Source organism: Haliaeetus albicilla, chromosome 4, assembly GCF_947461875.1.
Source record: "Haliaeetus albicilla chromosome 4, bHalAlb1.1, whole genome shotgun sequence".
NCBI classification, from domain to species: Eukaryota; Metazoa; Chordata; class Aves; order Accipitriformes; family Accipitridae; genus Haliaeetus; species Haliaeetus albicilla.
The window spans coordinates 30196207-30212673 of NC_091486.1; the positions used below are offsets into that span (position 1 = coordinate 30196207).

Consider the following 16467-nt stretch of genomic DNA (forward strand, 5'->3'; position numbering starts at 1 on the left):
GTGAAGGTGGTCAGATGCTGGAGCAGGTTGCCCAAAGAGGCTTTGAAGTGTCCATGCTTGGAGATATTAAAAAAACAAATGGAACATGGCCCTGAGAAGCCTGCTCCAGCTGAGCCCCCTTGAAGCAAGGGGGTTGAACTAGACCATTTCCAGAAGTGCCTGCTAACCTCAGCCCTTGCTGTAGTTCTGTCCATTGTAAAGCATCTAGCTTTAAGCATTTAGTATAGTTAAGCTGCAGTTTGAAAGTTCTGATGGCTGTCAGAATGTTCTGAAAAAATAAATATATACCTGTCTGGAGTATCCTGTCATTTAAAAAAACAAAAGGGACATTGATTCTGCTGTTGTAAAAGGATTTAATTTTCAAAGATTAGGGTCATTTGCTATGGGTGCCCAAGGCTGCATAGATTTATTATTATGCATATGAAGTTAAAATAAGTGTCATTCGTAATAATTTATAGTTATTTTATATCTATATTTAATTTATATCTTCCAGATTACATTAATTTAATTAAATTATTTGGGGCTTACTAACAATAATTGAAAGGAGGCAGGGTTAAAGAGCAGTATTGAATTACTTTCCCTTTAGGTAGGCTTCTCAGTCTTTTTATTTGGAGTTGAAACTAGAACTTGTATTGGTTTGGATTAAGAGCATAATTAAAAAAATTCTCAACACTGATACATTTCAGTACAGAATTCCTTCCTGACAGATTATAAATTGGAATATAGTGTTATCATTGTATTTTCTTAGAAATCTGGTACTGTAGCTTTCTCTGCTTGGTTTGTTTGTGGGTTGGGACTGATTCTGACTCTACAAGATAAAAATAGTATTTTTGTCAAAGGTTGTATCTAATCAACTCTTTTGATGCTGGTGGTCTGTTTATAAACTTGCAGTTGCTTTTGATGCTAGATGAGGATTAATGTGGATGCAATGTATCATAGTATGTGTGAAAGTGTGATCTTTCAATAAGTTCTTGGTGCCCAATGCCAATGTGTTGTATTTTCTTTATTTTTGTTTGTCTGCAAGGAATGTGACATTTCATTATAAAAGGAGCAGCTTAAGTTACTTTGGAGGGGTTTGCTCTGTGACCAGAGGAGTAGGAGTGAATGAGGTAATTTTTTTTCACGACTAAGTACATTATAACTTCAGAGTTTGTATGTTTCAGTATTCAGGGCTTTAAAGATAACTTACATATTAAAAAATTAGGATTCTCACAGCCAACCTTCTTCTACCATCATTAAACTATTGCTCACTGTGCTTTTCTTTTTAAAAAGCATTCCTCCTGTCTGTATTATTCTCTTCCTAAGATCTTAAATTGGCATTTAGTATATTTGACAGAAATTTAGACCCAAAAATCTCAGACAGGAGTATTTGAAATATAGCACTGAACATCCTTTTGGGTCTTCTCACTATAAGAGGCTTGATTTTCTAAGGTGCTGATGACATGTAATTCTTACTGATTTTTTTTTAACATTAAAACTAGAAAAATTTGGTCCCTGTGTATTGATTTTTTTTTTTTTTTCCCCCTCAGTGCAGTGTTAAATCAATAATGAAAATCTCCTGTTTTAACATGGGTTAATCATACTATACAAAACTATTTCACATATGTATCAGATTCCTTTCTGTAGGTTAACCAGTGGACAGGGATTCCCTCAGGTTAAGAGAGGAAAATTTTTTCTGTTATGTACTTGTGTTTATTTTCCTTACATGCACACAGAATTGTGATTGGCTGTACAGAATTACTGAAGTAGTAGGTATATGGTAAGCCAGAATGAGCGGGTGTAGTGTTCATTACAATAACTTATGGTTTGTTTTTTGTTTTTTTGTGTTGTTTTTTTTTTAATTGCGCTCCCCTTGAAATGCAGTATGGCCTCCCTTTGGCCATGGCGCAGGAACTAGCACAAAGTCTTGCTCAGAACCTTGGAATACAATGGGACCCAGCTGCCAGGAAACAGAGTATGTGCATGGACATGGAGTCTTCTTTTGTCCTCCTTAGCTAAATATATAAACTCTTCTTTTGTAATATTTGAAAAAATACCAAACTTGCTGTAACTGTAGAACAAGAACTGCTGCTTTTGAAAATATATGCATCAAAATTTGAGTTTAACCAAACTAAGAACCACCAGTTTAGCACTCATTTTGCAATGACCTCAGTGATGTCCTGTGTCAGGAGGTGAGATTCATAACCAACATTCAAAGGTATAATTGTAAAAACACCATTAATTTAACTCAGAACTCCTTATCTACTATAATGAAATCTGTAATTCCTGTAGAACTATCACCGACTTCTTAAAATACAAAAATACCTGATTGATAATTGAAGAAACAGTAAGACGCTATAACCTAGTCCAGGGTGACATTTGCTCTATTTGTTACCTTGCTGCTTCGCAGCCAGAAGATTAGATTGACGTGGCCTTAACAGATGTAGAGTGTAGGTGTAACAGCTGCTGGAAAAGGCCTTTTTGGGGCTAAAGAAAATTGTTGGGTTTTTCCACTCACATCTTGTAAGCAATTTTGCTACTTTATCTGTTTCGTCTTTAAAAATGTGAATGATAATGCTGACTTTATTTTGTAATCACTTCAGAAATCTGTGAATTAGGAAACTGTGGAAAAGTAGGGAATGTTGTTGTTTTGTAAAGCATTGCTTTTGAATTGTGTAAACTTGCAAAGTGCTAAAATACTTTCTATATGATTGTCTGTTGATTACAGGTAAAACAGAGTTCACATAGTTTGGAAATCAGTATCTTTTTTAACTGTAAGATAGAGGTTTTTAAAATGATAGCTTAGGTTCCTTATTTGGATAGTCTTTGTAGAGAAAGATTAATGAAAGACCCGGATAGGGCAGAAATAACCATATAAATAATCTGTGAATATTTCTGTGGAGAAACACTATGGAAACCTTTCTTCTTGAAAATATTACTTCTTTTGTAGATAATTTTTACGGGCAGTTTGTAACTGTTTTACCAGCCATAAGATGTTGATCTTTTGGTTTTATTTGATGAATTTGGTGGCTGTTGACTTACATGCTATAGCTGTAAGTAAACTGTAAATCCATTTTCACTCAACTACTTTTTCTAATGAATGATTGGCTGATACACATATTGCTATTAATAATTCTGTGCTGAAGGGGAAAAACGTGGCCTGTCCAGTAACAGATCTCCTTCAGGGTGTTCTGTACACATTTTAGGGAGGAGGAAATGTGAACATTTTTAATCATCAGTATCATGGGTACTGCACATACCCTTCTGCTGCCTGTTTTGAGAGCATGTAAGGAAGAACGTTGCCAGCTATTTTTGGCTTTTTATACTGCCTGAAACTTTGTGTTGAGGCTAAGAACTTGCATATATAGTAATTTGAAAGTACTGCATTTATGTTAAGTATGTTAGTGTCTCTTCAAGTGGGCTGGCTTCCATTTTAGGGCTAGAATCTGTACAGCCAAGCAACCATCTAACCTTTGTATAATTAGTCAAGGTCTCTTTTTATAGTGAGTACTTTATTTTAAGCATATTTATAACTACTTTCCTTTTCTGTTGTATTTTGGTCTTGCCTGAGAAGAGTGTGACTGCACTGAATCCTGGGGTGGTTGCATCATGGAGGAAACGGGGTATGTCATAACTATCAGTAATTGAGGGCTCTGGAATGAGTTAATAGTTTACATTATGTCATAAGTATTTGCGTATTGGGTTTTGTCCATGTGTTTTAGTACTAATAAATGCAAAACTAGAAGCAGTTGGAACAACCCAAACATACAGATCAATGATTTCAACTTTCAGCAATTCATTCCCTTTGCTATTCACTTTTTAAGAAGTTACTCATAAATCTTACATTTTGAAGTGCAATGCAGTGTACTCACTAATGTTTTGCCACACTTACAATGATTGAAAAGTAAAGAATGTATATTTTTTATTAAATAAGTCCAGTTATACTTTTTATGTGCTGCTGAAAAAGTGTTATAATACAGTTTTGATAAGTGATATTTCTATTTTCCTCCTAAATTTTAATTATTTTTTTCCCCCAATTCCTTCAAAATTCTAATTTTGAGTGAATAGATCTCTCTACTTCTGTTCCAATGAATAAAAGTAGAAACGTGAAGCTTTCAGCAAGTGCTCTCAAATCCTTAGCTAAATGGTCAGTGAAGTCTGAGGGGGAAGCGCATCTATATGGGAGGGAACCAGGTTTCATTGCCCTCTACCCTTACACACTGCCAGAGATTCTTTTATCTATACTGTAAGCAATTGATCAGAAAAGCATGGCTTCTGAAACATAGGTTTTTGAGTTTCATAAATCACTTCCTGTTAGAATTCTTGCTCACTGTGGAAGCTTGATTGCAAAAATCATGGAGAAAATTAGTTATAAATAGGACAGAATTAGCTTAGTTTCTTCATACAGTATTTGGAAATTCATTCTTCAGTAGAATTGCTGTGTGGCTTTCCTGTAGACTTGTAATTGTCAGGCACCGTATGCAACAGAAAATTATTCGGTAAGTTTGCTTCTGGAATCCAAAGTAAGGCTTTGATCAGAATAGATACTAGCTTCCTTCCTATGGTGAATTCACTGAAGTACCAGTCTCAGATGGAAATATCAGTAGAAGAGGCTGTGGAACAAACTTCTGTAGGTAAGGTAACAGTAAAAAAAAAATAAATGCCAGGAGCAGATGATAGTCACCCAGAAGCTGAAAAAGGACTGACTAATGGAATGAGTGAGTAATTAGCTGCAGTGTAAAACCTTTTTCACTTAACTCCATCAGTGCCAGAAGACATTTTTTACATATATAGTATAATTCAATGCGGAAATGTCAGCTTAGTAGCAGTGAGCTGCTAGGAAAGGAATGGAGAACCTCCTTATGGCATGGTTACCTTTAATATTGTGAATGGTTCTCATTCCCAGATCTCAAAACATGGCTAATTAAAATATCAGACAGTTTGTGTGTGAGAATGACTAATAAAGTATGTTTTCATCAGGCTGGGAAATGAGGAAATAAGGAGAAGTCTGTAACATCATGAACAACATAGCAAATTATTACTGTTTCTTCCACTGTAAGAACTAGGGGATGTGAAATGAGACCAGCAAACAGGTGACAGGACAAACAGGATGAAGTTGTTCTTCTACCAGTCTTGTAATTAAGCCGTGAAACTTCTTGCTGTAGCATCTTGTAGATGCTAAAAGATGTTGGGCAAATTTATGGGAGAAAATACAATGAGGATTATTAAATAGGACAAAATACGGCTTCCTGAGAAAGTAGTTGAGCTGAAAATTGTTGGAAGCTGGAAAAATATTCTGCAAGTAGTAGTACAGTGCTCTGTTCTCTACTCTTCTGTGGGCATATCCTCAGGGCCAAAATCAGAGATGGGATTTGGGTAAAGTGGATTTTTAGTCTGATCCTATACAGCTGTTTTTATGGCTATAATTACTTTTACTTTCAAAAGTAACCTTATTGACAGGATCAGATGAATTGAACAGTTTTAAAACCCTGTCATGAAATCAGGGATCTGGAATGTAATCTATCTTTTAAACTGAAGCTGCAAGGAAAACAAACTTAAGAGAACACCGTATTATGCATGCAATCGAGAGGATCCATAGCAGCTATTATGGTAATGTGGGTTTTCACCTTATTAAGAAGATTAGAAGACTACAGTTTAATATACTGCTGATCCATATAACAGAAATGTAAAAATGCAAAATGTTTAAAAACTTCTTATTTTGTTCTGATTTTACTGTTTGAGAATAAGATTGAGCTGACATACTGTTGCACACAGTGGTTGTAAGAAACTGGGATTTACAGTATTAAAAAAATGTTTTGACTCCTCCACCCCCTTCCAGTAACTGTTGGTGTTTCAAGGCATTTACCCAGCTAATTTTTTGCCATTTTAGGGTGTACCATTCCAGGAAATTCTCCAAATGCAGCATTGCAGAATACAAAGAATTTTTACTTCGAGGGGGAGGTGCTTGTCTTTTCAACAAACCGACAAAGGTAATAAATTTGGTAGTCAGCACCTCTGCTAAACATTGTAATGAAAATGTAGTAATTTCACGAACACCCATCTGTTCTCAAATTTATTCAAATGTCTATGTGCGTATTTTCTTGAGATTGCTTGCATTAGCTGACTGTTCATTTCCATAACATTTAAAAATAATCTTAAGAAGAATGCAACTTGTTTTCCATCAATTCTTCATGCTCAGATAATGACAAATATTGCAGTTCATTTTTCACTGCTATATACATCCCCACTCAGCATAAATGCACTACTTATTAAGCTGGAAGTAGTGCAAAATAAATCCAGAAGTGAGGCTGTAGTGTGTGCTCCACATACACTTAATTCTTGGACTTCTTGCCTGAGGTTGTTAAAAAGATTGCCAATTACCACACTAGGAATTAGAAATCAATAGCTTACTTCATATAGACAGTAGCAGCTTGTGGTTTTTCTCAAAGTTCACTTCATTTCATTTCCGATGTACTTCCAGCAAACGCTGTAATTTATAGCTGTTTCCTTGTACCATCCATTGCTTTTTTCGCCTAAAAACGTACCAAGGTCATAATTTTTTCCAAGGCAATATTAGCTTGACATCCTTCTAAAGCTGAATAGTATAAAAATATTCCATGCAGCTCTTTTTGCAAAGTAAGATGAATCCAGAGTATTAATATTCTATTTAATTATGGTGTCAAACTTGCTGTCCTTGTAGAATTTAATACCATGTGAGACTATTAGGCCATTCTGTTTAGTGTGCTGTACCCTTTGATAGACCACCACCTTGCACAATTAACTAAAAAAATTTTGCTTGTTAGAGTGTTTTTTAATCTTTTCCCAGGGTAGCAATCTTAGAATAAGAATGTAAGAATTCTTACAGAAAAGAGGAAGTAGGGAGAAAGAAAAACACAGCTTCATTTTTTGATGATGGCTGTCTAGCAAGGTGATATGAACAAATTGTCAAATTGACTTTATCCAGTAAAAAATCTGGTTTACTTCTGTGAAAATGCTGCCAGGAGAATGGTTGAATTATCTTTGTGTGTTATCTGTGTCAGTGTTTCACAGCTTTGAAGTTAAAGTCCTTTGGGGTGGGGTGGGGGGTGGAATCATACAATGTTCTGAATCCTGTTATTTGCAGGTTGGGAGGTAAGGTAGAAAATGGTGTGTTTAATCTTTAGGTAAATAAAATATAGTTGTGTTAAGCAGTCACCATGTTGTCATTTTTAATTACAACCTTTTAGTTATTCTCTGACATGTATATGAACATTTGGTGGTTCCTGATTAATGCTGTAGGAAATTTGTGTGTGCTGTATTTTCTTGCATTACTCTGACCCCTTTTTGTTTTCTTATGGCCTACAGGTCAGATAACTAGGTCTGATGGAGAACTTAATTTCAGGTTCAGAATAACAGATCTTGCTATTTCCACTGAAGCATAGTAGTTAACAGTGACTTATAGAGGGGAAAAAAAAGAAATTTCACTTTTCTGAATTGTGTCAACATTACTAGTGAAGAAGAGTACATATGAGTATTGCTTCAGTGTAGTTTTGCTGCTGGCACCCAAAATTGTAGGTGGTATTGATTACCTATGTAGTTTATGCAACGAAAGTAAGATGTTTTCTTTCTTTTTGATTAGGCGTTATGATTCTTGCCTCCCTCCCCCCCATCAAAGTATCAAGGAAGAATTCCATCCAAGTTTATAAATAATTTGTATTGTATTATATGCTAGATTTTGTATCTTGATAATCCTCAACAGCTGTACTGCCACTAAGCCCATGCAGAAAGAACATGTTTATTTGCATCTTTCACCTTTATCTAGCTGTAGATTTATCTGTTCTCATTTTAACTTGTTAACTTTTAAATTTTCATTTCAACCATGTTCTAGTGATGATTGTGTTTTTGTTGCTAATATCCTGGTTAAATTGGAGATTCCTGATACCTTTATAGGATTTAAAAGCAGAATTATTATATGGAAAACAGACAAGGTTTTTGCAAAATTGTGTGACAAGACTGAAAAATATCCTGAATCACCTTTAATCAAAATTATGATATGTGAAACCAGTACAGAATTTTTATCATCCTGAACTGTAGAATTTATCTGTATTGTATATATCTGGTCCTACAATTAACTGTTTAGCACTATCTGTATGTGGTTGTGTTATTCTAACTTATTAATAAGGCACATAGAACTTCCTTTTGGCAGTGTTTCTTAATGTTTATTATTTTCATGCACAAACATGTTACACTGGAATAGACAGTAGCTAGTTGCATGAGCAAGTATGGGTGAGTAGATCCCAGAGATCATATTGCTGACTGGTTTCTTGAAGGAACTGTCAGAGAAATGGGAGTCCATAGAATAGGAATGATGTTTAAATGTTATCCCCATGAGTATTATTTTATTGTCTCTGTTTATCATAATTTTGAGATCAGTATTCTCCTAAAGAGGGCTAGTATTCAAGTGATTTAGCTGTGCATCTTTCATGTCTGAACAATCCTGACTAGCAGAACTCGAAAAACATCCTGCCTTCCCCACTGCAGTAGCATGGCATATATATTCTCTGTGAGACCATATTTCTGTAGCATTGTGGAAGTGGGCTATGTGGGACAGAAAAGTCATTTGATACTAGTTTTATTCTTACTTTGGGGGGGGGGCTTTTTTGCTTTCAGCTCTTTGAAACCACTGAGTGTGGAAATGGATATGTAGAAGCAGGAGAAGAATGTGATTGCGGTTTCCGAATGGCAAGTAGAGTTACATATTACCCCACAAGTCTTTCTTACAAAATATATTAAGATAAATTATGTGACTGGTGAGGGAGGGGGAAAGGTTATGGAAGTGAATTTGTTTTGCCTATTGTTAGGGAACAACTTCATTCAAGGACTGTGTTTAAACATTTTTTTCAAGTGAGAATGAGTACAAAGACAGAGATTGTCCTCAGAACAGTTCCTGTTACACTAATGGCAAGATGTAGCTGTTTTCCAGCAATTTTTGAATTGCACTGTAGAAGTACTTACCCCTTTACTTTTCCTGGATAGCGTGCCTGGAGTGGTAGGCTCCTTATCTATTCTTTGGAGATAGGTGCCTGTGTTTGGACAGAATAAGTAAACTGTTGTTTTCTTCTCTGGAAATATTCCAATAATGTTTTTGCAAAAATCTGCCCTGTAGGTTTGAGTCCCAGTTCTAGTTTTTAATTATAATTGCACCCATAATTAGTTTTCTTAATCTTTTTTCTGCACTGAATGCAATTTGACTAAGCAGCATGCATTTGGCACAGGCTATTCCACGCTTATGAAGAGGCTTTAGAAGGTGTGAATCACCTTGTTGCTAGCACATATATGCCACTTTTTCCCCTTTACTTTAGTATTTGAGCACTGCAAAGGATTATTCCAGCTGATAATTTCAAGTCATCAGTGCTGAACTGAATCTTTTGTCTGCTGGTGCATAATAGTTTGTTGGAAAGATTGTGAAGAAAAAAACTTATTTAAAATGGAAAACTAAAAATTTTGCTTAATATTTTCTTCAGGAATGCTATGCAGACTGTTGTAAGAAGTGCTCTCTTTCTAATGGAGCTCATTGTAGTGATGGACCCTGCTGTAATACGTCGTGTCTTGTGAGTGTTGCTGCAGTATATCTATTGTTCTTTTCAGTTGTCCATGGAAGTCATGTGCAGCCTGTTATAGTTCAAAGACTGTTTTAGGTAGAATGAAAAGGAACATCTTTTGTAGACATAATCTTAGTCCTGAACTATACTCTTCATTTTCTAGTTTTTCCCACGGGGCTATGATTGTCGATACGCAGTGAATGAATGTGATATTGCAGAGTTCTGCACTGGAGATTCTGGCCAGGTATGTATGCAGAGGCTTTCTCTTCCTACGCTATTGATGTTTGTTTGCACTCATTTTTATATCAAATTAAGAGGAAAATCTGGGTTAACAAACTGCACACTCATATACCCAAAATAACTGGGGGGGGGGTGTAATCCTAACAAAATTTTTTAAACATAAGAATAAACTATCATAAACTCAAAAAAAAATTAATCTAAGTGGACTTAAAATATGACTTCTGTAGGGTTATTTGTTTTTTAAAACTTGTGGGCTTTTGTGTATCTGTATAGTATTTGTGTCAGACATCCTCCTTTACTCTTTGACTGGTCTGTAGTGTAAGTACTAAGACTATACTGCAAATATGAATGGATTAAAAGGTAATAACAGTAAGATTTTATGAGATTAAATAGTTTATAAATGTAGAAAATTACAACTAATCAGGTATACAATCATAAAATCATTTAAGTTGGAAAAGACCCTTAAGATCACGGAGTCTAACCATTAACCTAGCAGTGCCAAGTCCACCACTAAACCATGTCCCTAAGCACCACATCTACATGTCTTTTCAATACCTCCAGGGACGGTGATCCACCACTTCCCGGGGCAGCCTGTTCCAGTACTTGATAACCCTTTCGGTGAAGAAATTTTTCCTAATATCCAATCTAAACCTCCCCTGGTGCAACTTGAGGCCATTTCATCTTGTCCTATCACTTGTTACTTGGGAAAAGAGACCAACACCCACATTACTACAACCTCCTTTCAGGTAGTTGTAGAGAGTGCTCAGGTCTCCCCTGAGCCTCCTTTTCTCCAGGCTAAACAACCCCAGTTCCCTCAGCGACTCCTCATAAGACTTGTATAAAGTGTTATGTTTTTTTAAGAGTGTGCACATGTATGATAATTTTAAAAGTAGTGGATTTTATGCATTTCTCTTGAAAACATTTGGCTAATACTTAAAAGTATAGGAATAAAGAGCAACCAAAAGGTTGTTTTAACTTGAGTTCTTTTAAATAGTCAACATTCTGTACATATTCTATTTTCACAGCAACTTTGATGCTTTAGGTGATATATGCTCCTTTTCAATACTGAGTATTTAGCTTCAAGGTTATATAAAAACTTCATAACTCTGCTGCAGTCATCTACTATATCAAGTTCATAGCTTTGAAGAAATAAGATTCAGGATAGATCACATGTCTCTCTCTTGGCATTGGCTGTAATTATTGATGCCAATAAATTAACAGTAACCTCTTTTTATATTACCATCTGAGACATCCACACTTACAGATACATACCTGTTGCTGAGTTTTTATTGTAAATCTTTTATTCTGTAGATGGAGCCTTCTTAGTGGGAGGGAGAAGGGCTTTCTTAAGCTAGAAAGGCTGCCCTCAAAGTATTGGCTAATACAGTTGTTGTGGTTTAACCCCAGCCAGCAACTAAGCACCATGCAGCTGCTCACTCACTCCCCCCCATCCCACTGGATGGGGGAGAAAATCGGGAAAGGAAGCAAAACCCGTGGGTTGAGATAAGAACAGTTTAATAGAACAGAAAAGAAGAAACTAATAATGATAATGATAACACTAATAAAATGACAACAGTAATAATAAAAGGATTGGAATGTACAAATGATGCGCAGGGCAATTGCTCACCATCCGCTGACCCACACCCAGCTAGTCCCCGAGCGCCGATTCCCCACCCCCACTTCCCAGTTCCTATACTGGATGGGATGTCCCATGGTATGGAATACACCGTTGGCCAGTTTGGGTCAGCTGCCCTGGCTGTGTCCTGTGCCAACTTCTTGTGCCCCTCCAGCTTTCTCGCTGGCTGGGTATGAGAAGCTGAAAAATCCTTGACTTTAGTCTAAACACTACTTAGCAACAACTGAAAACATCAGTGTTGTCAACATTCTTCGCATACTGAACTCAAAACATAGCACTGTACCAGCTACTAGGAAGACAGTTAACTCTATCCCAGCTGAAACCAGGACAACAGTACATTGCAGCAGCAGACCCTTTCCAAATCTTCACAGGTCTCTTTTTGATGAAAAAAAGCTTTGAGAACGGTCTGCTCCTAGCTTTGGTAATCTGAGGCTTCTGGACCTAATGACTTGTTCATATTAAAAAAGTTTCCAATGCCAAGAGAACATGACAATTAACATCATAAAAAAAATGCAGCTCTGTAAGCAATAGACTGGTAGGCTACAACTAGGTGCTCACTTACCTTCTTAGTGGAACTGAAATGAATGCAGGGGCAGTGTTGCAAACATGGCCCCAGTATTAGCTACCAAATATCCTGCTACTGACCATGTTTGTTTTGCTTTTCATTTTGCCTCACCTCCTTAACTTCTACTTGGAATATGCAGAAAGTTAGAATCAAACCTTGTATTTCATGGCTCAAGTTACTAATTTTTTCATGTGTATTTGCAGTTATAAAGATTCCTGCACTAATTATGTTATCTACCCCCTTTATATGTTGTGCAGTTGTCTTTTAAAACCAGGAAAATTCCATATGTGATCCTTCGATGTATTATAGTACACATGATAAAAAAAAAAAAAAATCTTAATTTTTTTCAGTGTCCACCAAATCTTCATAAACAAGATGGGTATGCCTGTGATTCTAATCAGGTATGCAATGTTTTAAAATCCCTGCACATCAGCAAATAGAAATCAACCAATTACAAGTTTTCTTTCTTTAATCCTGTCTTCCATATTTCTTCATAAATTTTGTCTTTTGGACATCTCTGTTGCTTGTGCTTTATGCACTCTATGAATAGTAAAAATTTCTACTTTGAATAAAATCTACTTGGTATCTTTACATTTTACATGTAGATCTTTTATTACACTCCATGTTAATAAGTTCTTTACAACTATGTAAATGAGAAGTATAAAGCAGCTGCTGAAATGTCGGTATGTATTAAGCATCAACTGACTTTGAGAATCTGGGCCAAAATGTGTACTCCATCTACCCAAATTCATGAAAACTATTATATATCCCAATATGTGTGTGAAGAATCAAAATGAGACATTTGTTGGAGGAGGGGAAGGAAATGAAATAGTGTTCAGTTCTCATTGCTAACATGTTGTGTTTTGTTTAGGGTCGTTGCTATAATGGTGAATGCAAGACAAGAGATAATCAGTGCAAATACATCTGGGGATCTAGTAGGTTGGCTTTAACTACCTGAAATGTCTTTGTTTCGTATTTTTAGTATTTTCATTTTTTCTTCTTGCCACTGTAAGTTAAAGTTTTCTGCTCAGTAGAGTAGACTGCAGTGAGAAACTGTGGCTTGATTGCCAAGTGAAATTCTGAGTGTGGAAGTGTTGACAGTGAGATTGTTCTGACGTGATGTGGTAGGTAGGACAGCAAATGCTGGACTCTGGTGGAATTAGGTGAGAAAACATAGAAAATATTGGCAACTTAGAGTTAGTGTTAGCGGGGGGGGGGGAAATGGGTTTGAGGATTTTTTGGGTGTAGTTCAAAACAAACGTTCTGGGTTTTTTTTAATGACAGTTGTTAATTCCATTATCCCAGCAGTGGTTCACGCTAAAGCTGCTCCACCTTGCTTCTCTTTGCTATACCATCCTACAAGTCAGGAAAATTAGTACATTGGTGTGAATTTAAATATACATAGTATGAATTTAAGCCCAGAGGTGTTAAGTAAAATAGAATTGCAGTTGCAATGGAGTTTGTTTGCACCTGAGAGGGGATAAACACTCTGTGTAATAATTTTGAGACAGTTCAGCAGAGCAGAACTATCAAGTTGTCCTGTACTCTAGCACTTAATGTTTTCTTGTGCATTTTGTCTAATTATAACTGCCACTGCTGACACTGCCTATTTGAGGCGGAAGAATCAGTCTATTCTAGGCAAGATGGGAGGGATATAGTTTTTTGTTTGTTGTTTGTCTTGTACAGTACAAAAGATGCTATGTAAGTGTAAAATTGGATGACGACATTTTCTTTGTCTTCTGATGCCTTTTTGAGCTTTATGTTGCCACTTCATATTTATTGATAATATTAAAGGTAATAGATGTTTTTGTTAACTAATTTCTTTGTATCTTACATACTTATATTTGAAAATATTTGGTTTGTCTTCTGTACAAGTGATTTTACTGAAACTACTGTCTTATTTACTTCTAATATTTTATCTTCCTCTGTATAGTTGTTGTGCTTTTTTAAATTGATTTTTAGAAAAAACAAATGGGCTTGTTAGTAAATAATTGGGGTGCTGTTAGTTCAGATTTCTACTCCTACAAAGCAGTAGACATTACACTCTGACTGTTCAACCCTGTTCTCAGTGAAGTCCTGAAAAATAAAATAAAATAAACATGGAGTTGATGTCAGAACATATGCTTATGGTAAATGCCATGTATAAAATCTTTGATCTCCTGAAATACAGATCAGGAGTAACTGTAGGGCAAATAACTAGATTAAATCTGTGTGCAGCTGTTATGAAGTGAACAAAATTGGACCACAGATAAATTCAAATGCAGAAGACAATGCCGACACTGTGGAGACTGCTTTTTTAAAAGTTCAGAGCAAATTTTGAACGTTGAGATTATTTTAGAAAAGCCATCTGTAGGTATTGCACTTCAGTCTGCTAGGTCCCCACTGTAGTCACTGGAAAATACCATCTGCGTACATACACATGTGTTTAGGTTTCTGTTTTGTATTAAAAAAATACAGAGAACTGCTGCAATAAATTATACAGGTTTTCAAAGCTCTTATGTTGCTAGTGGAAAGTATATTCCTTTTTCCTTTCTTCATCACAGAGTCTTCAGGATCTGACAAATTTTGTTATGAAAAGCTTAACACAGAAGGCACAAAAAAAGGAAACTGTGGAAAGGATGGAGACCGATGGATTCAGTGTAGCAAACAGTAAGTTCAGCTTGGTATAGATTATTTGTATTTTAAATACATTAATACTAATTTAATATTGTCTACTTTTTCATGAATGTTTGAGCAGTTTGTTTTGCATTATTTTGAATCTTCTTTCCCTCACAAGGTTTGCATCTTGAAAAAGTTCCACAGCTCACTCTGACAATTCCACGGGTGACTCAGCAATACACTTGTAAAGAATTCCAGATTTTCAGAAGAATGTACTGTGACTTTAATTCTTTCAGAGGGACTAGGGGGTGGGGGAGCAAAAAGTCACAAGTTCCTAATAGACAAACACCTCAGACTTGGTAGGGATAAACTAGGCTGCAAATGTTTTTGCTTGCTATGGAATTAATACCAGATAATGTTATTTCAAGTTTATTCCAACCTTTATTTTGACCAGAGGACCATTAGATATTTGGACACTATAGAGAAAATGGCTGATTCATTTGCATGTGATCATTACTAGATGAATATTTGATTAAATTTAGTTTTCAGGTTAATAATCATTAGTGGATAGACTTAAATTTCTCCTAATTTACCTACTGTTTTGTAATTTTTAATTAACCATGTAAAAATTTCAGTCTCGGAATGGTGTTTTCCTTCAACTATCTGATGTTTGTCATCAAGTGGCTTTTTTTTTTTAATTACATGATTCACTTTTCAGATAGGTTCATAAGCAAAGAAGTTGTTTAATGAATTTTTTTGTATTTAGATGAGAACAGTGTTGTTCTGATATGTATATTAAACTCATCTGTATAAAAGCTTTTATGGGTCAGTAGAGATATGCAGAAGAATGGTCTAGCTTAAGGGCCATTTAAATTTATTGCAGTTTTAACAAATACAATTTCCAGCATTCATCCAATTGCTTCTATGACTTAAGACAATTAGAGTAAGAGATGGAAGTTTTAAGGTGATATCCTTCTACTGAAGATTGCTCATATAAAGTAACATCAAATAAAGCAGACTACCAAAATTCAGGCACACACACTGCATGCTAATGATTGTTATTATAGTTCTGTTGTCCTGCAAGGGAAATAAAATAAAATTAAAAATTCAAACTTCATATTAACATACAGCATCCAAGCTGCTAGAGAGAGGGAAATATAATTTAGCCTGATATGACAAAGCTTTGTACAATTTGGCACCTCATAATTGTACTGTATTATATTTAGAGCACAGATAAATTTTTTTGTTGATGTGAATGTTCACTGGTGCATTAGAATGAACGATTACTTGTTTCTGCCTCTTGTCATTTATATCAAATAATATTTTATTTCCAGACTTGTACTCTGAAAGTCTATCATGTGGCTTATGGTAATATGTTACTTAATGTGATCAGCAGCATCATTGCTGGTCTTTCTTTTTTGTACGTTTACTTCATATTATTCCAGTAACTTTTTGATTTATGTTTTCATTTTACAGTGATGTTTTCTGTGGCTTTTTGCTCTGTACTAATCTTACTAAAGTTCCACGAGTTGGTCAGGTTCAAGGAGAAATTATCCCAAATTCTTTTTATCATCAAGGACGAATAGTGGACTGCAGGTAAGAGATAATGCAGTGTTCCAACATGATTTTGCTTTGTCAAACCTAACTGAATTAAGATAAACATAAATGTAAAATCGTATGATTTTTAGGTAATTAATATCTTGCAGCAAAATCCTTATTCTGAGTGGTATTTCTTTTGATTAAAAAAAATTAAAAGGCTAATAATATTCCGCATTTTAAAGAGGGCAAAATGTGGGTTATGCTCCTTGATTACTCTATCTGGTCTCTTCAGTAGCAGAACTTCACAGTCAGAATTTAATGCTCAGCAT

General features: G+C 35.5%; 1 protein-coding gene across 12 annotated transcripts in view; it reads left to right on the plus strand.

The window, feature by feature from the left end:
* ADAM23 (ADAM metallopeptidase domain 23) overlaps nt 1-16467 on the plus strand; it is an 82947-nt gene that overhangs the window by 44172 nt on the left and 22308 nt on the right. For all 12 annotated transcript variants that reach the window (XM_069781689.1, XM_069781687.1, XM_069781690.1 and 9 more), the window contains exons 12-22: nt 1025-1109; nt 1864-1954; nt 3554-3602; nt 5870-5969; nt 8629-8700; nt 9483-9569; nt 9724-9804; nt 12352-12402; nt 12873-12936; nt 14545-14650; nt 16076-16195. In XM_069781689.1, the coding sequence (XP_069637790.1) occupies nt 1025-1109; nt 1864-1954; nt 3554-3602; nt 5870-5969; nt 8629-8700; nt 9483-9569; nt 9724-9804; nt 12352-12402; nt 12873-12936; nt 14545-14650; nt 16076-16195 (906 nt within the window). The remainder of the gene's footprint in view (nt 1-1024; nt 1110-1863; nt 1955-3553; nt 3603-5869; nt 5970-8628; nt 8701-9482; nt 9570-9723; nt 9805-12351; nt 12403-12872; nt 12937-14544; nt 14651-16075; nt 16196-16467) is intronic.